The 25,623-nt window shown below is 42.2% G+C and overlaps 1 protein-coding gene across 1 annotated transcript in view; it reads right to left on the bottom strand.

Annotated features, from left to right (window-relative positions):
• The window catches only part of MDFIC (MyoD family inhibitor domain containing), a 214,043-nt gene extending 191,877 nt beyond the window's left edge, over window positions 1-22,166 (bottom strand). The window contains exons 1-2 of the mRNA XM_086919364.1: window positions 21,677-22,166; window positions 21,214-21,339 (exon numbers count right to left, since the gene is read on the bottom strand). Of these exons, the coding sequence (XP_086775490.1) occupies window positions 21,214-21,307 (94 nt within the window). The 5' untranslated portion in view covers window positions 21,308-21,339; window positions 21,677-22,166. The remainder of the gene's footprint in view (window positions 1-21,213; window positions 21,340-21,676) is intronic.
• Window positions 22,167-25,623: the final 3,457 nt, after the last annotated feature.

The following is a 25,623-nucleotide window of genomic DNA, read 5'->3' as shown; positions in this document are numbered from 1 at the left end:
TTATGCGCAAGAAGATAGAGTAAAACGATAACGTACATTGAAAGCAGAATTAGTTGCGAGGTGGGTCAAATCCAGCTGTTCAGTAGTCCTCAGTGGCCCCCCCACTGTCACAAGACTCCAGCAGACAGCCAACCACACGAGCTCTCTCCCCTTACATGTCCTGGCGTCTTGGATCTGCTTACCAGAAAGCAGTTCATGGTAAAGTGATACTAGGATCAGGTCTAGGGCAGCTTCAGCTTGCCAAATACCAAGCAGCAATTAAGAGCCCACTGACATGGGTGCTGACGGAAAAGAATAATTTCACCCCGGGGTTGTCCACAACCTTGTACCTCCTGTGAATTACAGTGCACAGTGGAATTACTTCGGTATTCCAGGTAGGTACTAGCAGAGTCAGTCTGTGGTAAAACGTAGTAGTTAGTAATTTAATTGTTTTGCACTTGCCACATAAGGTGCAAAGTTGCAGAAGTTTTCGTAAAAAAACGAATATTTTCTAGTAATTATTTAAAATGTTATTGATTGCAACCCTCTTCAAAAAGCTTCTTTATGCCCAGAGCCTCGCTCGTTCAGAGCAGTAAAGGGTCCCCTCATGTCTTCCCGGGCTATTGTTTATCTACTTCATAACAGGATGCAACATGTCATAGCGAAAGAAACGTGGTTATTCCCAATGGGCGCTCCCGGACGCACAGCCCTGCACGCTAAACTGACGAAGACATAACAGCCATGCAAGAAAGGATAAAAAAAGGGCAAAAGCTTCCGGCAACACAGAAAAGATGTTCAAGTTAAAAAAAAATATCCCGGAAGAGGAAGCATGTAATAATAGATATGCGTACACACTGTGTGATTATTTGAAATTAGGCTGCACTCTGAATTCACCGAAAGGCAATACAGAGTACTATATAAAACTCCCCAAAAAATGAGAACTGCAAATACTTTGCAGAAAATAAGTGCAGAACATTATTTGACAACTGTCATGAGGAGAATTTATTGCATTATAGGTATAGCTGAAATGTTAGGATGAATATTCTGTTTTCATGGGAACAACGTTCCTGTGATACAAGAGGCTTCTCTTTCAATGCAACATCAACAGCTGATGAAAACAGAAAACGAAATACATATTTACAATGGAATCTGTGATCTAAGTAAATGACAGCACCTCTGGTTCTACACAATTTTGTTGTTATCACAATATGAAAGTGGAACAGGTAAACAAGCAGAGGTATGTTGGCAAAATAGTTATGCCAAATAGTAAGTGCTGCTTGGGAACAAAGGTACGCAGAAGCAGCACAGTTGTCAGCACTCATTTGCTAGATTCTGCCATTGCGGTGGAAGTTGTGAAAATAGACTCCCAAACATAGATGGGATAGAATATGGTTCTAATATTATCAAGGGACAAAACATCAAAAGGTAAGTTTCTATACATTTTCTATAACTAACTCCACAGATTCGTACCTTAGTGATACATACTTACATTATATATATACTTCTTCCTGTTTCAAAAGCAGGTATTTCAACAATTAAGGGGAGTTGCGATGGGGGCCTGCTTCTCCCCAAGTTATGCTTGCCTACATATGGGGCTTTGGGAGGAGCAGGTCCTTGGGGGAACCTACACGAGTATTATGGCCAATAATATCATGGCCTTGTATAGGTTCATAGATGACCTCTTCATTATATGGAGGGGTTCCGAAGAACAGGCATCGAAGTTCATCTCAGATATCAATCAGAATGATTTGAACTTGAGATTCACTGGTCATATCAGCAGCTCCAAAGTCACCTTCTTAGATGTAGAAGTCACCATTGTCAACAACCAAATAGTAACAGACCTACACCGTAAGGCGACGGCAGGTAACACAGTTCTGCACGCCACTAGCCATCATCCAGCACACTTGATTCGCAGTATCCCGTATGGGGAGATGCTCAGAATCAAGAGGATCTGTAGCACGAGGGAGAACTGTGTGAGAGCCCAGAATGAGAGCAGAGAGAGATTGATGGAAAGGGGTTACTCGAGAGTAATGGTGGAAGGTGCCATGAAACGTGCCAACAAAACCTCTGGTCAACTAATTACGGCCGTAGATGAACCAGCACATGAGATAGATGATAAGGAGTCAGGTCAACCTAGATTCATAACTGCCTATAGTCGACAGCACAAACAAATTCACAACATTGTCCGCAAGAGCTGGCATGTCATTAAGGGTGACCCTGTGATTGGAGGGACCCTATCTGATAGACCATCCATAACATATAGTCGAGCTAGGTCTATGAGTGACATGTTGGTGAGCAGCAGCCCTGAAGTTACTGATGATAATTGGCTAGGGAAAAGTAGGGGCTTCATCAAGTGTGCTGTCTGCAAGGCGTGTAAGATAGGAAAGAGCTGTATGTCTTACAATACGCCTTTCAGCAATGAGGTGAGGGATATCAAAAAGAAAATCACCTGTAAATCTGACTTCGTAGTCTATGTGTTGGAATGCGCTTGTGGCCTGCAATACGTGGGCAGCACGAAATTGCAGGTCCACAAGCGCATCTTGCAACATCTAAGGGCAGTCAGCAACAGGGATGAGACTTACCCTGTTGCCAGACATGTAAACACATATCACGGAGGTTATATAGGGTGTTTACAATACTATGCAATAGATATGGTACCACCGCTCCGCAGAGGAGGGGATAGGGAGGCACGATTGAGAGTACTAGAAACCCGGTACATCTTGGAGTTTAATAGTAAAACCCCTAATGGTTTGAATCAAACTGAAGACTTGCACTATTGTTTATACTGAGATAGCGAGCAGGGGGACTCAATCAATACAATAGAAGCATAGTGAACAGGCACCTTCCATTCAGGGAGCATCATCAGACATGAGGCTGGCCCAACTATACCAACATTTTAAACCAATTTTTTGATGGTGAAGGGTACAGGATTATTTTCATTTATTGGGCACTATTGTTTATTATTGAAAATATTGCATAAGTTAAAGTATGTGGGATGCATCAGCGGTTTCCTAATAGACTGCAGTGTGGGCGCAATGGATGAGGGATTGTTCTGCCCACTTGGGCGCAATTGTGAGGAAAGGTCTTCAACATGTATCCTCAAGGGTAAACTCATATGTGTTTCCGTGGGTGTAAATTGCACAGTATATTGCAGATTTGCACAAAATTAATGAATTGTATATTTTAGTCATGATTTTACCATGCTATATACTATAATAATTTATTTATTTTTTTAATTGATTTTTTTAAGATAATAATTAATCAATTCAATTGATGGAATACACTTGAGCATAAGAGAAGTAGGTGAAGGTCAAGATGAAAAGGGAAATGAATCTCAAATTTTGCGTCTTGCCTAGTCCCTTTATTTGTACATGCTGTGTTTTAAATGACAAAGACCTTGTAATAAGTGAATTGAATTAGCACTGAAATTGTACATATGAATATGTCGTGCTTTCATCCCTGACCAGACTGAATTCTGTTCTTTATGTCCACAGGCAGTGGGGTCAGCTGATTATGCACTCGCACTTTAAATTGATGGGTGATTTGCCAGACCATGTCATGTGATCAAGGGATCAAGGTCCCGAAACGCGTCATGGCGGCGTGTGTGTCTGCACAAGGATAAGAAAATAAAGTTTTGCAAATTTCCTAATGGGTCCGGTTTCGATGTTTTTCTAAGCGTTGCTTTGGAATTCAGCGGAGTTCTTTACATATATATATATATATATATATATATATATATATATATATATATATATATATATATATATATATATATATATATATATATATATTGAAAACCAGTCCAAACATCCACATAAAGAATGGCACCGACTCCGTGAATTATAATCCAAAGAAACTTTAATGGTCTCAGTTGCTGCTCAGACGCGTTTCGGCGGTCAGCTCCCGCCTTGCTCACTAATATATATATATATATATATATATATATATATATATATTAACGCTCAAAAATCCTTCCCAATCCTCCCTGGAAAGAATAACAGCACTCGAGGTTGAGGGATACAAACGCGCTAGATTTTATTCAGCGGAGGGGTGCACACAGACGCGTTTCGGCGGTCAGCTCCCGCCTTGCTCACTAATATATATATATATATATATATATATATATATATATATATATATATATATATATATATATAAACACACATTGAATATATATTACCTTAATGGCGGTGGCCAGTAAGTAGTTATAGTTAAAACCTATTGACCATAGGAAAAACGTTTTTTGTTTTGCCAATAACTTTGGCGCCATTTGACGAACCTTCGTGAAATTTTCAAACAAGATAGGGTGCTCCGGTCAGCTCCTGTCTTGAAAGTTTCGGGGGTGATTAGCCAGGTCTGGTGGCTCAGTGGTCTAAAGCATCCACTGCAGGGGCCTGTGTTCGACCTCATACTCTCAGATTCAAATCCTGGCGGATCCACTCAGTCTTTCATCAATTTGAGGTCGATAAAATGATTACCATTGATTTGGGTAACAATATACATCTGTTATTTCAGCGCCATGATACCCCATTTCTGGAGTGAATGTGCCCTTTACAAATACACGTTATGTTATGTTGGGATTCGTGAAGCAGGGGCGAAAAAAAAGGGGGGTCCCAAAACGCTTTTTCCACATGTGAATTCCATAGGAAACTTTAGACAAAGCTACAGTCCAAACTGATGAACGGAATTACACCACATTTGGCAAAAATGTAGGTCTTGGTTCAGAAAGAGCACTTTTTTTTAGGGCTCACGCCTAGTGATGCAGTGCGCAGCACTGCTTGCGCAGACGAGAGTCCTTTTGCCCGGGGTTCAGAAACAGACCCTGGAATAGCACACGCTTGTGCGTGTGTTATTAGTTTTGGCTTCTGTTATTGGGCTTTCAGTGCGTTTTTTTTAAACAGAGCACGCAATAGGCCGAAGGTGGATGCATTGCTCCGCCCATGGCCTATTGGTGTCTAGTATGTGCACCAAAGCCCATGTGGTTTCAATTATCATGCCCAGGCACGGGCGCGATAATTGAAAACATATGGCTCGCTGTGGCGCGCGCATCACTCGTGGGCGGGGTTTTTTTTAAGTACTACTTGCCTTGCTGGGAGTTTCGACATGTTTGCTAATCAGCTAAACAGCTAATAGCTGCTGCCAAGGCGCACATGCCTTGCACATCAGCAGTAATTATGATGAAGGTCTCCCAGGACCTACCCCGCATAAATTATTGCTTTACTATCTTGAGCAATTTCAGCTCCGTGGCCAATTACGGCGTGTTCGTGCTCCGTGCAGCTGATTAAACGGCAGTAGTCTCTGAGCATCTACGGTGTGAGGCAGAGGGGAGCGGGATGCATTTTGGTGTGGAAGTTACATTGTGCTTGCTGAACATTGTTATTGCAACGATATACTTTGGGCAGGAATGAACTGCTGGGAAAGAGAAAAGTCAGTGAATGATGTATGGGAAACGGCCGCCCCGTGGTTAGGCATGCGAGTATGAGTGATACGTGTTTCTGTCTGTCTTTGTTGGGGCCTCTGCCAAGCCTCCGCCCACCCTGACTCAGCTCTTATAATGATTTTTCCCATAGAGCACCTCGGGTAAACAACAATTTGCAATTCATAAAAGTCATTCACGTTAGGCACCCCGGACAGCACAGTTTCCCACCAAGTGATTCCGGTGCAGTCCTAGCCAACAAGAAAAGAGCGCCTGTTGTCTTGCCATTGCAGTTTATGCTTTATAAAATATGCGAACATCTCATCATGTCGGCCAAGCAATCTTTAAGAGGAACCCTTTAGATTGATAAGGTTGGGTGGTCGGGCATTTGGTCCAATGATTTGTCAGAGTTATGGATTTTTTACTATTCAGAAGTTTATTAATTTAAATGGTTACTTACCTGCAATCATCCATATTCCGGTGTTTATCACCCCCCACCCTGCACCTCTCCCGCCCCGCCTGCCTGCCCCACCGGAACTCCCTCCACAGGCCGCGGCTGGATGTCCGACACCATACGTCTGCCTGGCCCTTACTTGTGCCAACTCTGTTACCGGGAAGCTTGCCGCCTGCCCTTCTCTCGCCTGCCACCTACATTTGCCATGTTGCCAGTACCGTACCAGTTCCTTCACTGTGCTTAGCTCCCAAGATGTCCTGCTTCTGCCCGAGTTTGCGATGATAAAGGCACCCTCTTAAAATGTGGAAGAAGCATCTCCCCATGAAAAACTTAGTCACCAACAGATACTGTATAATTGTGCGCATTGCCTATTTCGCTGGCACTTTTGTAAAAATCGCTGGATTTTTACAAAAGTGCCGATTTCACGGGCACTTTTGTAAAAATCGCAAAATTTTTACAAAAGTGCAGATGTCGCAGCAAACCGCAAAATCGCGAAATCCTGGAGGGTCTGATTCAAGCTAGCCTGGCTGATGAGGGCTGTTAGCCCAAAACCGGTCCCAGGATGCTTGTTTCCAGTCCAGGGAAGACATGGCTTGGCAGTTCGGGCTGGACTGTTCCCATGAGGAACAGGGTTAAGATTGATTTGCATATAGCTGTGTCTGAATTGGGGTGGCGAAGTGAGCTAATGAACAATGATGGATTCAACCCAGATCTGTGACTGGGGGTTTGAGTGCCTGAAAAGTTTCAGGGCTCCGTCCATCATCTCTTTGTGTTAGTTGGATAGTGGTAGCCTGCCATAATTGGGGTGCACAGGGTCCCTCAGGCCCATGGAATCTCATGGGCCTGATGACACATTATTTATTGAAGTAGCAAAAGAATGAACATATTGTGTACCAGAACTTAATGGTAGTGTTATCCTGAACTATTTTCGCCAAACATGGTCACAGGATAGGTGAAACAGGAAAGAGCAATCGGTGGGCCAATGCTGGGGATTCAATTATTCATTTCTTGGCCCTTAGCTGGCATATTCGGGAGTTAGAGCGAGCTACATCATAACATTTTTAAAATACATATTTTTTTGTTCTGTTCAATTAATCTCCTTTTCATTGCAAATACAGTGCATACCTTGTTTTGTTCTCGTTAACTGGATAATTATACAGAAGAAAATTACATTGTCTATAAAACAATGTGAGAAGAAATCCACAGATACAGAGCTAGCCTTAACAATTGTTTGGACTAAGTAAATATCTGTCTCAATGCAAGATGCACAAAAGGAAGCAGAAACAACTGTGTGCCACTGACCATTCACATAGCTAAGAGAGAACGAAATTAAAGTTTAGGCATTAGACAGCAGAAAACAGCAACACAAAGACATGAGATTCGTTATATAATCAGTAATAAATGAGCATTTACTAAACAGTTAACTGTCACTTGGGCAAAAACCCAACAAAAAATAATCAGACGTTTTTACCATTGTACAATGACAAAAAAGTCAGTGTCTCAGAATATCTCGCTGAGTATTTCCTTCTAGTGTTTTAAAACTTCTGTGCGTTATTTTCTTTAAAGTAAAAGCTTCGTCACATGATATCTGTAAAAGTCCTAGCTCTGTGTCACTGTTGGTCTGCTGTACAGAAGAAATTACAGCAGAAGCACTGGAAGGAGATGCAGTTTTTTCTTTTAAGGATGTTTAAACATGGCTATGTTTGAACCCCCTTCCCACCCTTTCTTACAGGGTTCACATTAATCCCGCCCAACTTGACTGACAGCAATTCATGCTACTTTTCCTAGGGGAGTTATGGTGTTACAGATGTAATAATACAGAAGGGCAGTATGAAGTGAGTGTGCCAATATTGTTAGAATGCGCTATACATTACTTATAAAGCACAAAATACAAAGACTTCTTTATAGCGATACAGAAGTGTTTGGGGTCGGAGTAACGTGTTTTACTAATGACAGACTACATACAAAACAGAATATTTTAACAATAAGATGTTTGTTAGATGATGTCAAATCAGTTTGATTTACTAAAGACGAATGCTGGTTACCCATTGTCTAATGGGTTTCAGGCTGGGCAGCATAGGAACACACTGTTTCTGTGTGTACTTATGTTAAAATGGATAGCAATACCTTTATAGAATCAAAATGAACTATTGTCTCTATTACTAGAATCGCCCGATCTGAACTCCACATCTACCTTGACACGCAATATGTCGTCAGACAGGTTGGCCCTGTGGACCTAGGCCCAGGATTACTAATTGATGGGTCACAGGTGGGCGGGTGCATAGCTGGCAGGCAAACACTTGCGCAGGAAACTCTGGATCAGTTCCACAGAGAGGCGCAGAGACATTACAATGGTCAGGGGAGATTGTCCCAGTAAAGCACACTGGCCCGAGGAGGTATAGTACACGTGCTCCCAAAAACACCATGAAGTCCGATGCCACATGAGTTTGGAACACATAGCCAATCAGGGCCTAGCACACATAGTGATCATGCACTCCCCATTCCAGACATCTGGACACACTCACCACTGGTCACACTGTGTCCACGCGAAGTCAGGACCTTTCTGTAGTAACCATTGATCATTCATTTAGTACTCTAAAGGCAGTAACAAATATTAATCACCATATATGGTACGCTGGGAACCTTTTATTGCTTGCTGTAATTTTGTATATAAGAGCACAAACCTGATGTAAATTGACAGTCCTCAGTCCTAGGGCCTGAAACTGTTCTCCCGCCTGACATGTTTAATTGATCAAACTGTTCCTGTTTTGCCAAATGCCTCTTGTCTTCTGTTTTTTTTTAAGGAAATCCAATCCGAGTAACATTTACACGTGAAAGTGTCCATCACACAAGTCACAGAGACAAGCTCGCACACTACACTGTGTCTCCATCAAAAGCCTCTAGTCACATGCAGTTGTGTTTGGCCCTTGACTTCAACCACACTCCAAGGGACCAGAAAAGTCTCACCACCAAGGCCAGGTGGAATGTACTGGCATAAATAGACCTAACGGTCCTAGAAGTAACTGTTTGTGCCTGAGAAAAAGAACCTCAAGACTCCCGGGAGAGGGTGTGAAAACCTCGCACACAGTCCTCAGTCTGATGCTACTCTGCCTCCGGAGGGAGACACATAGCTACCACCCCTAGTAAGCACAAATTGTAGGCCATCCTATGGTGAATTTCCGGTTGCAATGATCAAGGAGAATTGTTGTGCCCGTGGATTATCTGTCATACTAGGGAAATAGGGGATTCCCATACTTGCTTCAGCAACTAAATTGACATGAAATCCACACTGCTGTCAGTGGACCTATAGTAACCTGTGTTAAAGGGGCAGTAGCAGACCTTTTCTGAAGCACAAAAAGCAGCTGGAAGGATAGCAAATACTTGTTTTGCTCTGGCACAAAATATTTCTTCAAGACCTAAGTTGGGAAAAACCACTTTTTAAAACTCATTCTTTGTCTGTAAAGCTCACCCTTATTTTCTTTTCAGAAAGAAACATTTTCAAGGAAGCTCTAAAACACATAGGACTTTGCCTAGAAATGGCCTATCACGACTGTGGTATCTGCAGCATGGATGCTACATGTTTATGACAGACACATACCACACGTACACCCCTCACTTAAGTGTTTATTCCCATCACTTTCGTGGCTGTAGGGGGAACATCTCTCCTTAAATTAGTAGTCTTGTCTGCCCCCCCCGTGAGTGATGTGGTCACATGCATAGTACAGAAATTGAAAACCTGTTCTCTGAAAGCACTTTTCCACGTCGACCCTCAATAAAGAGTTAGCATGGAACAATGCACAGATACACTCATGCAGAATATAAGATGAACTATGCAGCGCCTGAAAAACATGCAGAGGATACCTATGACAAGGCATATTGCAAGGAAGGGGAGTAGTGCATAAAAGCAGCCCTCTGTGTATCAGTAATGAACGGCCAAATGCACTGGTCATGCCACCTGGCCTGCCAGCTTTAACTCTGCTCCGTAATGTACTAGCCCTTAGACCAGCTGGCGAGGAGGCTCGTAGTTTCCTTTGCAAATTTGCCTTTCCTAATTTGCATCTATACTTAGACTTCCGTGTGTGTAAGCACGCACATATCACAGGAAAATCATTTGAGAATTTCCTAAATGTTTATTTTTAAGGCTACTTCAACACTTGCATAAAGTTTCACCTTTGTCCACCAGGTTAGCTCCATATTGTAGTCCTCCCTTTGCCACATCCTTGTCCACTTTAAGTTTTTAGGTCTCGCCTGTCGATGCGCATGCGCATCGAGCAAGCGAGACTATTGCGAGTTATCCACACTTTATCCACACTGCAAGGAATCGTGGCGATTCCTTGCAGTGCCCGTGACTTTTAAGGTCAATGCGCATGCGCATTAAGCTTATGCGCATGCGCATTGACCTTAAAAGTCACGGGCGCGTGCACGTCCGTGTTTGTTTACCCTTGCCTACTCTCTCTCTCCCCTCTCCGCCCCCGTTCCGCCCCCTCCCCTCCCCGCCGTGTCGCATTTCTCCTCCCCCCTCCCCTCTCTTCCGTCCGTCCGTCTTTCCCACTCTACAAATTTTTGTTTACCCGTGTCGCATTTCTCCTCCCCCTCCCCTCCCTTCCTTCGTCTCACCTCTCCCCTCTCCGCCCCCTCCCCGCTGATCCTGTCTGCAACAGAGGCTTCTCCGAGGCCCCATCTCCTGGCGCCGGTCCTGTCTGCCGTCTCTCTCAAAGGCCCCCCTTCCCTCGCTGTTTGCGTCAGCCTTAGCGCTTCCCCAATCACCCGCTGTCCCCCCATTGGCCTCTGCCCTCGCCATCGACATGCAGTACACACGGTTGTTGTTTATTTATTTCCTTCGTGGTTATTGACCTAAGCAGCCATGTGACACGCATCTCATTAGCACGTTGCCAAGGAAACCCCGAAACATGAGGGGGCGGTAGGACGCCGGCAGCTTTCCTGGATTCTGCGACCTCCTCACACGGCAGAGGATGAAGAGAGCGCAGGGTGGCACGGCGCTCGCTATGCCCAGATGGGTGCCCAGGGCTGCGCGCACAGGGAGGTTGGCATGTTTTATTCCATGCTCTCAGGATCTGGCCGGAGTGCGTACACGGATCATGTCTCAGACGCTAAAAGTGTTCATCCGAAATAGTGAAACCATCTCAGCTTTTATTATATCCAAAGTGAATATGCATGGCCCATTTTTACATAATCTCAACTTCTGTGGTGGTTATTTGCATATGCGTTGGTCATTCGGAAAGCAGGACTAGATTTTGGGTTCGTTGGCGATTAATAAACGCTCCATTAATGCAATTACAGTATATAACCCTCCTCGCCCACAATAATACCACAACACTCAGCTGCCAGGTAGTAGATTGTAACTCTAACAGGCTGCATAATAATGCCCTTATACCGCTTGTTTTCTTAACCTCCGAGTTCCTGCAGCCCAGCTCTGCCATGAGAGCGGAAGTGCCGTGAGAGAACAGCTGTTATTTATTTTTCGTCTCCTGTGACATAACTGGTTGGCTTCTCGTCACTGAAATGTCCTTACCTCCCAATATTGTGTAATTTATGAAAGCAATTGATAACATGCGAGGGAACAGTGAAATATACGTTTGCCACAGGCTGGGATACGTTTTTAATACAGATGGATCATTCATTGCCTCGTAGTCATTGGTTAACAGTTGCAGTTTCGTCCTTTACAATGGCATGGATGTACACGGTCCTGAAATCGCAGCGACCTTGTTTTTAAATTCTCTCAGATGACTCTGGCTTATCGGGCAGCATGGATATTGCCCCTTTAGATCTGTGGCTGTCACACATCAGGGTCTGCCAGGCACGTGACTGATTTTGCCATACCTACTTGTTTTCTTAACCTCCGAGTTCCTGCAGCCCAGCTCTGCCATGAGAGCGGAAGTGCCGTGAGAGAACAGCTGTTATTTATTTTTCGTCTCCTGTGACATAACTGGTTGGCTTCTCGTCACTGAAATGTCCTTACCTCCCAATATTGTGTAATTTATGAAAGCAATTGATAACATGCGAGGGAACAGTGAAATATACGTTTGCCACAGGCTGGGATACGTTTTGAATACAGATGGATCATTCATTGCCTCGTAGTCATTGGTTAACAGTTGCAGTTTCGTCCTTTACAATGGCATGGATGTACACGGTCCTGAAATCGCAGCGACCTTGTTTTTAAATTCTCTCAGATGACTCTGGCTTATCGGGCAGCATGGATATTGCCCCTTTAGATCTGTGGCAGTCACACATCAGGGTCTGCCAGGCACGTGACTGATTTTGCCATACCTACTTTGTGATCGCGAACCAGTGGTGTGCTGGAGGACCTCATAATTTCCTTGCATGCCAGTGTACTTTTGAGTACCTCACAGTGGTAATGGGGTAATGTATTTACACTGCTAAGAGTAGCTACATCAAGCGTATAACACAGTTGGAAGCTTTTTTTCTGTATAGGTATGTTGTTTTAGTCTGATGTGACAGCTAAAGTTGCCCCCGACAGTTCAACTTGACGGCCATATGATAAGTGCCAAACTGCCACTTTAATCAAATGTTATGATTTCTTGTTTCTTCACTGGCCAGAAATCAACCATAATCTATAGCTACATTCCGTTTAGATGGTTTGGTTTGGCAACAGCACAGCAATGATTACCAAGTAGTCTGTATACGTAGCATTATTTTACTTTATAGGACCTTCTTAGAGCTCTTGGTTTATATTTATCAGAACTTAGAGCAAATTAATTACATCATATGTGCATAACCGTACGTTAGATTTATTAGTCAAGCATCTGAACTCAGTGCATGAAATAAAAAGATCTGCTCTCAGCATCTTGCTAAAACTAACCCTTGCATGTGTTCAGTGCCTTGCAAGCAATTGTATTCATACGATTTGAGTGGGAAGTGAGCTGTTAAAAATATCTCTGGGTTACACATTGTCTGTTTAATGCCAAAAGCACGGAAACCCGAGCAATACTGTTTTCTTTTTTTTTTTAAATTACAGGTAATTTATACACATTTAACTTCATAGAGGTTAATATTTATTTTCAAGAATGCAATTGAAGAGGTATTTACATGGCAATAACATTTTTTACAGCAAAAGTACGCAAAATCAAAGTAAATTTCGAATTTAATATTCTGAAAGCATATCTATGGTAGCACGTTAAATTGAATGCCTACCAGTGCAAGGTTCAACTACATTTTACAACTACGAAGACATAGCTGGGTATATACCCTCACTCACCCTCACTCATCCTCACCCTCACTCACCCTCACCCTCACTCACCCTCACCCTCACTCACCCTCACTCACCCTCAACCCCTCACCCTCACTCACCCTCAACCCCTCACCCTCACCCTCACCACTCACCCTCACTCATCCTCACCCTCACTCACCCTCACCCTCACTCACCCTCACCCTCCCTCACTCACCCTCAACCCCTCACCCTCACTCACTCACCCTCACTCACTCACCCTCACTCACCCTCACTCACTCACCCTCACTCACCCTCAACCTCTCACCCTCACTCACCCTCACTCACTCACCCTCAACCCCTCACCCTCACTCACCCTCAACCCCTCACTCACACTCACTCACTCACCTTTAGCATTGGCTACAGGAAACAAAAATGCTAAAGATTTACAAAAAAAACCCATAAACAATTCTAAAAGCACTAACTCTAATGCTGCGAGACCTATTGCATTTCCAATGCTTGTTTGCGTTTTCCTCTCCTCCTAAAAAATTCAGTACCCTGAGACATGCCCATCACTTGTACTTGTGTTGTACAATCATATCGAATCACAACCACCTCTCATCGATAAGGATAAGGAGATGCTTAATCTAAAACAATGAACTCTCTTGAGCCCTTGACACATGCTACGGCTCCGGTGTCATTCTCAAAGGTTTTTGCATTTAGAAAATGCAAACTGATTTTAAAGTTTAATTAACAAAAAGAAGAGAAAATTAACTGTTGTGAGAAGGATTGTGTGTTCACCATGGATCTAAACACAAGCAGTAATGGTTGGTCTTTGAGATTTTCTGAAAAAGATAATTTAAAACAACCCATGAATCCAGATTTCTATGGCAATACGTGTCACAATACAATGCAGCTCCCCTTAACAGCTTCTGTCTCCTGCTTCTCTAAAGTTTATTTCAGGGTAAGAAAAAATAGAAGTGGAAAACATTCAGACGCCGATTTCAAACAGAAGAGGAATCTGCCTAGCTGACAAGCATTCCAAGTTTCTCTGCTGAAGATATAAATCAAAATTCGTTTGTCATTTCAACTTATTTGCAGAATTTCAGGTTCTCTGCAAACGCCTGACATAGCTGACACATTTTCCTAAGGATTTATTGTATCTCATTTTCCTGGCATGATTCAGTTTTGTATTGCCATGTCAGTTGTTAAAATTAAATCTTTTGTGCTCAGTCAAATTCCAAGAAAAATATTTCAATTTGGCATTGTAGAAAAATGAACTCTCTCCGCACACCAGGTAACCTACTTAAATGTATTTACCCTGAAGAATGCTCTAAAACAAACACTGATGGAAGATACACAGCAAGGGCGTAGCCTGGTCAGTAAGATTGGGGGGGGGGGGGGGGGTAGGGGGGCTTCAGAATTGACACCAATCAGACCTAATGTACAGTCAAGGTGAGCTCAAAGTATTTTGGCGCCACAAGTGAACTACAGATTTTGAGCCCCCTCATAATATGTGTGCATGTGTTACTCTCGCCCAATTTGCCAACATACCCTGGCAGGGGGAAACAACTATATCCCATAGGTGCCCCATATGTAGTCAATGAGACAGAACTGGCTCATATTTGAAATTATAGATGGAAGGGAACCTGTGTGTAGGCAACCAGAGAGACGTTTACTTTCTCATCAAGTAGAGAAGGACACCGCATCCACTGGGAAATGACCGACAAAGAGATCCAGTCCAATAGTTAAAGCCTTAAACTATATGTAATACAACCCTCAAACTCGGAGTGTTGCTTCTCAGTGGGCAGTCACATTGTTTTGTTGCTGATGTTTGATGCTGTAGTTTTCATTAGTTTCCCAAGTGAATCGATGTGCACTGCATGTCGCTCTGAGTCCCCCAATCCAATCTTCCCAGCGAGGTGTAAAGTATGGGTGAAGTACACATTCACTCTCTCTCACCACGAGGGAGATGTAGACCATTTGATCTTCGTTTGCTGGTGTGCTGGGGATACAACATACAGTGCCTCACTTGAAAATGTGTGAACTGTGTAGCATTGAATATGAAACACAGCTACCGCCATGTGAATTTTCCTTGAGAGGTGGGAATTATGTAAGAATACCTGTTGCATTTAAGGTGCGGTGGTGCCTTACAAATCAAATGTAAAAGCAAGATCATTTTGTCCTAGGTTAACTACTGGGTGAGGCATGCATAGCCAATTACTTACTTGGAGAAGGACCTCTCCATGGCTGAATACTGGCTATGTCTTTTTATTTGTAATTCTACTGTCAAATATGCATTCCCAAAGCCAAGGAGCCCCAGGGTTGTGCAGTGTCAATACATCATGTTTGCAGTTTACATGCAAATAGTGCGCCAGTCAGTTTCCTTGCCTCAACACGAACTGCCCTCCTTAGACACTGGACAGTCCCTGTAGGGCAGGCAGAGAGCATTAAGTGCAACAACACACTGCAGTGTGGTCAATGACTATAATGCTCTCCAAAGTATAACTCGCTGCCTCCCCCCACCTCCAAAAAAGACTCCCAAGGAGACTGCCTTTAGTGGTTCATCCAAGGGCGAAGTCTTTTATTCACATAGTCACATCGCATCAAAGACAAATAATGATCATAGTTAGGCATACATTATTGTTATGAGTATTAAAACTGTTGACGTATTTCCGTAGTGCATTTGTTTAATTTAATACTATATGTTTATAGTATCCTTTGTATCCTCCCCAGCCTTGAGAAAGTCGCTGGAGCAATTCCATAAGCGACGAAACACGTGTTGGCTGATTTTTCATTTGCTCTTGATGAATAAATCATGAACTATGTTATGAAATCTTCAGATGGGGATATTGACATTACCTCACAGTGTTTGATACCTTAATTTAAGTGTACCCAGGTTCATGTGTTTCAGTTACTAAGGAGGAGCTCAAATAAAACAAAGAAGCTAAATATTTGTGTGCCATTAATGTAGAAGAGAGAGGAACAACAGAAGGATGAAATTGAATAAGCTAAGGAGAAGTGTGTTGTTGAGAAAAGAGAGGAACCAGAACAGGACACTGAGCGATACTGTGCTGGAGTTAGAATCAGAGGTCTTTCCAGACACGTTGCACAAGGCCGTTTTGCTGACTGCAGGTGGTGTTGTACAGCCATCGTTATCCAAGCTGTTTATCTATCCTGTCACTGAAATGGTTTGAAAGGCTTTTGTTTCTTTCTTCCAAATGCTGTATATACTGCGGATTTTATTCAGAACTTTATATCCATAGTACGATCATAAAGAACTCTGATTTGTTATGGGGTCTCAACCAAAATATTTCAGCCCAAAAAGACAAACATTGGAAAAACTGATAGGTCTTGAATATGAAGAATCTATTGGCTTTCTCAATGCTTATCAGCACTGACATTAGCTAATGTCAAAATGGCCGCCACTTTGTCATGATGCATGTCAATGCCTGTGCATGTGGTTTCATGGGAGGCTATCTTAGAGTTACTTTTCAATTATATAAAAGACATTCCAAGGTGACCACAAATGTGTAAACATATTAGTGATGCCGACAAGCTTATGTGCGAAAACACATGCATGAAGCCATTTGAAGATAGGCGTAGATGTGTATGTGTGTGGTGGCATTTTGCTGCTTACAGGTCCCTTAATAAGGGGAATGACATGAGGAGTGGAAACAAGAAACAGCGGAGAGCAATGGATGAGCAGGTGAGGAGAGAAAATATAGATCACATGGAAAACTGGAGTAAAGGCATGAACAAACAAGGAGGAAAGACCAACCAAAAGACATGCACCCCAATGGTGCTCTGAAAAGAAAAGTAAAAATATTCCTTTTAAATCAGCAGTGGAAGGAAGCAATTCATCGACTCACAACATTATCAAATTGAAATGTCTCCGGGTCGGACAAGTGCAATAATAAGACAGAATAATATCTGTAGCAAGGACCTAAGAATTCAAAAACCCTGAAACCAATTGGACATAATTGCTATTGTCCCAATAATATTTACATTTTTGATGCAAGTTAGGGTATTTGTGTTAAAAGCTTTGGTTAGTTGTTTGAGCACTCCGAACATATCCCTGGTAGTTGACCCTTGGCAAGTGATTGTATTCAAATTCTGCTATCCAGTCATTTCCAAAGCTTAAGTGGGAGCTGTTGAAATTTGAAAAAGCTGAAAAAAATCCTAGAATGTCATTTTTTAAGATTGATACAAGTGGGAGTACTCCACTTATTTATCATGCGCCCTATTTCAACATACCCTTTCAGGAAAAAATAGTTTAGCTTAAAGTGGCACAAGAATGTCATTATCAATTGAAGAATCTTCATTCCCGAACAGACTGCCAATATGGGTTTAGGCGAGCTCATGGAGCAGAACTAATTAATCCTAAAAATTGGTCAGGTTCATTAGACATTCCAGTTAAACTTCTAAGCAAAACGCACAATCCATGGGGCTGCACATGTGTGTAAGCTGAGGTGCACAGCCCCTGCCAGGGATTTATTGTGGTGGCTCTCTGTTTAATGGTCCGGAGAAATAAAGGTTTTTCAATTACAAAACAAATCTGTTCCCAGATTCTTTTTCTGACAATTGCTAAGGAATACTAGTGAACAAGGGCAAGTTATTCTTGTTTATGTGTACATTACTTATAAAATCAATTTGAAGAGTAATATTAAGCAGGTTTTGGTTCTGTTTTATGGAATAATCAACCCTTGGCTTTACAATGAATTATTTTCCAAAAGGAATTTGAAAGAAAATGCTCAGAGGGAAGACCTAAAGACAGATCCTGGGCTGGATATGCCCTGATGGTAAATGCACTTGTTAAAGAAGTTGAATTGGTGGTTTGTGGTGCTGGAAGTCCAAATGGTTTTGACCCGCCAATGTTTTTGACTTATAGCTATAAAGGTCTTGAAGCTCTCTCCTATATGTACAATAAATTCTCCAAGACATTTGTAAATTCAGAAAATAAGGTTAGTTTATTCTTGTGTCAGAATATTAAGTGAAATATTTCACATGAAAGAGGCTGTGACATTTTGAAGAATCCGAGCAAACACAACAAGAATGGTGTTATTCTATTTGTCCATAAGCAAGAAGACGCCAGCTGCCTGTTTGGAAACCACTGACTTTCACCAGAATAAGGTATATCACCAAAGGTGTCCAGGTATGACATAACAACGGTGCCCTCCTTTAAATGAATACTTTCTTTGACTAAAGAAAATCCCACAATGCTAAGCCCCATGGTGAAACATGGGTAGGCTAAACGTTTTCACAAAGGCCCATCTTTTCCTAAAATGGTGGTAGATGAATATCGACGTTTAAAAAAAAATATATATATATATACAAACCCTTAGGCATGTAATGTACATAGGGGAGACAGACACAAGATCATTATTGATACGAGTTGGAAAAAAAAGCTGGTGTTATCTCGGAGACTCATTTAATTATTTTCAGCAGTGGTTTCACTTCTATGTTACTCTACTGGTTACATGTCAGAAGAACTTATTTTCAATCAGAATTTGCACTGTCATAAGTTATGAACCTCTTGATTTAGTTGTTGCTCTTTTTTGTCTAATGGTGCATTGGAAATAATTCTTAGTAAAATGTTATTAATCTCTGTAGTACTATTTTGCTGTAATTATATTGTGTTTGTATTGTTTACTGATTATGGCAAGTTTAGATATACTTATACACATGCATAGTATGTGACAATGACTGCAGTGCGATGAAAATGAAGGATAATGTTAGTTTTGCATCATGTAGTGGTACAGCACAGAATTCTGATGGAAGTCTGGGCACAATAGCCAATATCACTTTTTATGACCCTGAATGGTACAAAGCAGTGTGTGTAGTCTTCTTAATTGATTTCACAAGATCAACACATACATTTCTTTACATATTTACAACTAAACTTGAATAACATAGCCCATATATACAGGCTCTGAACAATTTAAAAATACAATGAATACATGTGAGCTAGTTTGGCTAAAAAGCCACTTACCTGGTAATCAAACATGTTTGCTAGCTATTTACTTCTGAACAGAAAAAAAATATTTTGCTTTGTTTGACAATGACACAAAGAGCTGACACGACATGGCTGAACATCATCTCTTAAAAAGGTCAACAACATTGGTTTACTGCCGTGCATAAATTGTTTTATTGTGAAAACCTGGAACTGCAATCAAGCAAACAAATTAGAGATGTATTTATATGGCAATTGTTTTAGCCATGATGTCAAAAATACAGTCCACATTTACCGATGGCACAACCATCAGTGGCCTACAAGCTTCCTCAGTTGGTATAGATGAGGGCCAGAGTGGAACTCTGAAAGGAAATGTATAGTGCAGATCAGAACTATGCATTTTGGTTTTTTTCCTGAACTGCTGTAAACAAACGAACATTCGTTGTATTCTAATCGATGTCAACTTCTCAGTACTTACGTGCTTTTCAGTGATTTGTTACTGCATAGAGTACTTTCTAACTAGTGGTTGGAGGTAAGGAGAAAATCTGAGTCTCCCCAGATAAAGTGTGATAGTGCGTCTGGGATAGGCAGTCAATTAGTCAATGCTGGAGTGCAGTGGTTGGAAATGCAGCCATGTATGTATTTTTGATAAAAGAAAATGGCGTATATCAGTTTCTGTTCCTTAGCCTTTTACAGCTCTTGTATGCGTGTTGTTGCTCTGCATTGTATTTCCGTTAGAAATGGCAGCTAAACCAAACACATGCTAGTAATATCATGTACAATGACACCTAAACTTAACCTGCATGAAATATAACGAAGAGTTTATACGTTTCACTTATGCAGTAGCTTCTTTGATGTGTTTGTGAACAAACTGCATACTCATTTCTATTCATTTGCGACAAAGGCACAGCGGCTAACAGATAATCTCCATAGAGACTATGTTAAGTGCTTGTGCTGCTGTGGTGGCACTTTGAAGTTCGGCTTGCTTCTCCTATCTACGCATTATGAGGCCTAGCCAAGAATTCTCATCATTCTCATCTCTCTCTCTCTCTCTCTCTCTCTCTCTCTCTCTCTCTCTCACACACACACAAACAACGCTAAATGACAAATGAACAGAAACACTAGGGATCAGATGATACCCATTTTGTACATGTTATCTCATATATAGACCCATACAGGTGCAACCTCTGGTACAAAATGATGGACAGGGCAAATCTGTTCCAACCTTAAACATAGTATTGTACAATGTTTATAACATTGCACCCCATTTATTCACATTCTATCTACAATACACGTTTTACCAAAAACAGTACTTAATATTAAAACACACTGTGCATATCAGAATGGTGGATACAAAACAGCCAAACATAGAAGCTCTGGTGAAACTACTGCTGAAGTGTTTGAAGGCATTTTTAACAACATGATTGAAGGAGGGACAAATACAAGGGATCTGGTTTCAATTATGAAACACTTGGAGGGGAAAGAAAATTCCTCTGTACATGTTTTCAATAGTTTAATGGAGTAAAGCTGTCAAAAGAAGAAAAAAATGCGTTATTTCGTGTCATTTATTGTGATATTTGAGAAACAAGCTTGTGTTGCAGCTTACAGTCCTACAGGTGTCGCCTGCAGCTGCACTGGTGCAGACTTGTAAGATTGTCATCTTCCCATCACTACTGTAATTACCCAGAGCGTCGCTCCGGGGGGCGGCGAGCACCAAACCACCACACAAAGTGCAAATTATGTAACAGGTGATCATTGCCAAATTTTAAATGTTGCAATTTTAAGGTTGTTTTGATATTAATTGAAAAGATTGTTGTTGTATAATTATTTTATAATGGGAAGATTGTAAAGATTTTAATTAATCCTACAATGAAACACTTTGCTTTGAACACTTGCTTAGTGGCATTTTCACATCCAAGAGAAAAAAAAAGGGGGGATCGTGTGTTTAAGAATACTTGCCCGAAGCGTAAACAAATCGAGCAAAGGGAAAATGCCAAAAACAGCCAGTCCCACTCTCCTCCCCTTTAAGAAGAAACGACAACTGTGTAAAAAGGCACACGCCATTTGACACCTCTGATCCGTTAACACCATGCGACAACTATAAACGAGCTTCGGGTCTGCGTGGATCCCTGTGCTAACATGGGGAGGAGGGCACACGCCGTACAGCATGTCTGCTTCAAATAAATCACAACCAACTCAAGGGAACTTGTTGGAAGCAAACTTACCCAGGGGGAGTGAGATCAAAGGGCTGGTTTCATCCGCAGCTCGGTGTTCTGGCCCTTCGGGCCCCGGAGGAAGAGGCTCTCTCGCTCGGGACATCTGCCGGCTCTCTCACCAAGAAAGAGGAATATCTAAGCCGGGAGGAGAAAACAAAAACAATAGGCATGTAAGCCACCCCTCAAGAGCCGAACGCATGCATGAAAGTACGTCTCGGCGCACGCTGCAGCAAAGAGGAAGAACGTGGCTCGTGGCAACAACATAAGAGGGGGGAGCAGACGAGTCACCACGTTCATGTACTGGCCTGGCTGGCACTCTCGACTTCCATACAAAATAACTTAATCCTGAGCTCACCCCTACACCTCATCTCTAGAACCAGAGTCTCGGCGCCTTGCTGGCTGCGTTATTTGTGTTACGTTCTTCAGTGACAGCAATAAACAGCAATCAGCGGCGTCCCGCCGTTGGTTGTACCTGGGCATCTCTCGCCAGTCCCGGCCGTGGCTGCTACTTGCCCCCCTCCTGCTCTGGCCCACAGGGTCGCCGGAGAAACAGCATCACGCTGACCCTCGCTTTTCGCACGAAGACTGCTGGCTGCACCTCTGGCACGGGCTGCCCCCGGGTCTCTCGGTGGCAGCAGCACCCACGCGCTGCTGCAGCTGCTGCCTCCCGCTTCCAGGCAACTCCCACCCCGTCCGGCTCGGCACTTTTCCCTCGCTCTCACAAAAGCAGAAGGGACTTTTTCTTTCGATTTTTTCCTCTCTCAAACCCGTTTTTCATCATTTCCGGATGGTGAAAACATCCAGCGCTGGCTGGGAGCCCACCGGCAGCTGGGGAAGTAGCTCTCTCCGGGTCCTGCAGCCCGTCTTCTTGGGACCGAGGCTATTCTGGCAGGGGTGGGGAGCAGAGGGGCACCGCTTCAGGTTTTGTGTCCCTTTCTCAGCTTTGCTAACCTATTCACTGTACGAAATGCTCCTCCCTCACCTCGATTTTACCGTGCCTCGCAAAAGCCACGTACTCGTCCACCTAAAACATGTCCAGCCAATTTGTAACTCGTTATCAATTACTTACATCAGCCTCTCGAAATACCACTCATAGTTTCTACAAGCACCTACTCAGAAGAGACACCTGCGGGATGATGCAATGTGTTTCTTATTTTTTACATTTTAACTCTATTAAAAGGCAAAGGATTGCAATGCGTTTTAAGGGCGAGTTGTAACATGTCCTTTAGTCACGTGTCTCCGTGACTCTCCGTTGAGTGGTATTTCAGTTTCAGAAGGTGGCTGGTCTGACTCCAGTCACTTACTGTAACTTTCATATGTCACTTATTTGGCACTTCCCAGCAGCACAGGAGCTCTGCTTTTTTCACCCTCCCTCCCTCCCGCCTGCACTGCTCCGCCACTGTGGTCTCTCAATCGTGATGCTCCAGTGTGTCAAAGTTAAGAATAACAATTTACTCAAATTGATTGCAGGATAAGTATTTGGAATTGCTAGCACTTCTGAGTGCTACAGTAGCACATTTAGAGTCATCGAGAGAACCTTTTCGAGAAGTTCTTGAGGGATGAATTTCACTGAAACACGTTTTTAAAACGTAACCAGTTACATTCTGTGTAAAGGTGGTAAATAAAGTTGTTCATGTTGCGGTTGTGAAGAGGAAGAAAGTAAAGCACGTCCACCAAATATATTAGCAGGTCTCTTACTGAAAATATTTTATAACAAATAATTGTTTAACCACTTTTTCCCAAATCTATGACATATATAAGAACACATTTTCTTTACAGTTTTTGTAAGATTAATTTCATAAGGACACCTCAAGGTAAGCTCTGTAAAAAAGGTCTTGTAAATTGCAAAGGATTTTAATAGAAGACGACATTACACATGACACCCTGTACACTGTTAATCTTCATTACTCCCACACCCTCCCTCAACCCTTTGCTTATCAGAGGTGTCCCTCTCCAAGCAGCATTGATCTACCAAACTCTAAAATCCTCCCGCATCTTACGCCCTTCCCCATCATGAAACCCAATAAATAGGAAGCAACCTAATAGCACTTCCTCACAACCCCAAGCTATGGGGATAATTGTTGTGACAATGGGAAAAGAGGGATGGACTTAAGTACTGGGAAAAGGAGGTGTAATCGAAGTAATGAAGATTACCTGTAAGTAATTGAAACATTGCGTTCCCAGCCCTTCAGCATCCCATTAATTTTTACGTATCTTAACCAGCAGAAAAAACCCCAGGGTATGGGTACTCACAAACAGGGGTCATAAAGTTGGTCTGTGATGTGACTGAGGGCCGTATTGATACCAGCAAGGTGGCAGTCAGGGTTTGGGGAGGGGTTTGCGGTAAGGTGGGCGTAAGAGAAGCAAGGCATATATATCTAGTGCCTGAATTGCACAATGTGAAATTAACAATTTGGGATTATTCCTGCTTCTCCTCTTAAACAAATTGTGTGGTCATAGGCAATTATTTTATTTCACTTTCCCTTTTTTCTTCATTATCACGTAGGAGGTCCTTGAAATACATGACACCAGGATATGTGCTGTACAAACCCTTCTCCAGTGTTTGATCTAATAAACTATATGTTGTTCCTGTATAATAGAATCCCCGGTCCCCAATAAGTGCACATGACAACTGACTTACCTCTTCTTACACTATTGGCATTGTTATCAGGGTGTAGAGAAGAATGAATGTCCTCAATTCATGTTTGCAAACTATCACTTAAAAAAAATACTTCTTGGATTCAGCGGCAAGATAAGAGGGCTGCTCCGTAGTGCTCTTCCAGAGATGCTAAGGAGTCATTTGTTTGGAAAAGCATCCTGCCAGGGCCAATCCTGCCAGGGCCAATGCCTTTTTTGTCATGCTGGAAAGCGTCAGAAACACCAGGGAGCGGCAGGGTAAGTTTATAGACCTCATAATGGTCCATTAGTTATTTTTGGAATAACACTCCTGCTGCTCCCACCGCAAGTTCATTGAAATCGACCATTTTGCGGACTCCCAGTCCTTTTTCCCTCAGAAAAGAGCATGCATTTTAACGAAATCTCCCACAGGGCTCAAATGAGTTGAGAAAGAGGTCTTCCATGCCAGTTTTGTTTCGCAGATTTTTTTTTTAAATATACCAGAGCATCTTGCTCTGTTTTTGTTTTTTCACAGACGCTTTGAGTTTTATATCGGGACAGATTTGCTTGGTTCTCCAATTTCCAAGAAGTCAACTCTACACTCGCTTTTGACATCATTTGACTGCCCTCTTTATTAAATAGGAGTTACCCATTGTAATTTAGTAAATTTTTTCGTGTGGTCTTTTGATTAAAATTTTCAGCCACAGTGGACCTCCGCATATTGCTGTGAGTTCTTGTCTTCAATAGCTTGAGTTATTCTGGTTGACTCTTAGAAAGAATTTTAACATGCCATTAAGTTACCACAACTTGTTAAAATTGAGTCAGTGCATTTGTCCAATTCTAAGGCTTCTAATAACTCTAATGCTAATAGTTGTAGATTTTTAGGTGGCAACTCTAATTAAAGAGTAAATGAGACCCTTCTTCACCAACTAAATCATCATTGCCTCTGACATTAGATGGTATTATGGACTAACTTAGAAAAATGAGAAAAGAGGCGGGATGGTCTCATCTGGAGTCAAGACTCACAAAGGTTGAACAGTGAGTTAGTGATGAGCAAGATGTGGTCAACATGATAGCCAAAGTGTCACTCTTTAAGCGTGGATAAGAAACAAACCATAATGGAAATTGCTTTTGACAGACGATTGGAAAAAGTGTTTGGAATCACATATAGAATAAAAAAAATAATTTTTGGGGCACACAATAGACAACAAAAACCAACAACGAAGGAGAGTTGTCAATTATTATAATTTAAAATTTGAAATAATCTCAAAATCCTGCAAGTTGCAGAGTATTTCTGTGTTGAATGGGGTTATAGGTATTACTTAGGAGATCCTCTGGTTAGCAGAGCACTTATTAGTTTCTTAGAGAATCTTGAAGGGAGAAAGAGAAACTCATGAGAACTGTTTTTTTGTTTGTGTGTGTTTGTCCCTTATTGTCTGGTACTGGCTGTCAGTTCCACCTACATGAAATCTACATGCTAAATTCGTATTGGTGTTGCCTTCTGTGCTGTAGTCATTATAGAGATGCATACAGAACTACTGTTCTCCTTTAGCTGCTCCAATTATCTCCCTTCCAAAGAGATTGGCTATTTTCTGGAACCACCTGATTAGATTTGGTTCTCATGCGCCTTTATCAATATATTGCCAAGATGTGTTCTTGTGGAGTTCCATGAGGCCCACTTGATCTATCTGAAAGCACACAAATCAGGGAATCAGTGAAATGCTGAATAAATCTCTCCCACATGTAATTATTTCGGGTAGCATTCTAGTCCATCCTGGTCTTGCTCATTATGTGGACTCTTTT

Source organism: Lissotriton vulgaris, chromosome 1_1 (assembly GCF_964263255.1).
Source record: "Lissotriton vulgaris chromosome 1_1, aLisVul1.2, whole genome shotgun sequence".
NCBI lineage: Eukaryota > Metazoa > Chordata > Amphibia > Caudata > Salamandridae > Lissotriton > Lissotriton vulgaris.
The sequence above is the reverse complement of the archived record's forward strand: the minus strand, read 5'-3'. Positions and strand labels throughout refer to the sequence as shown.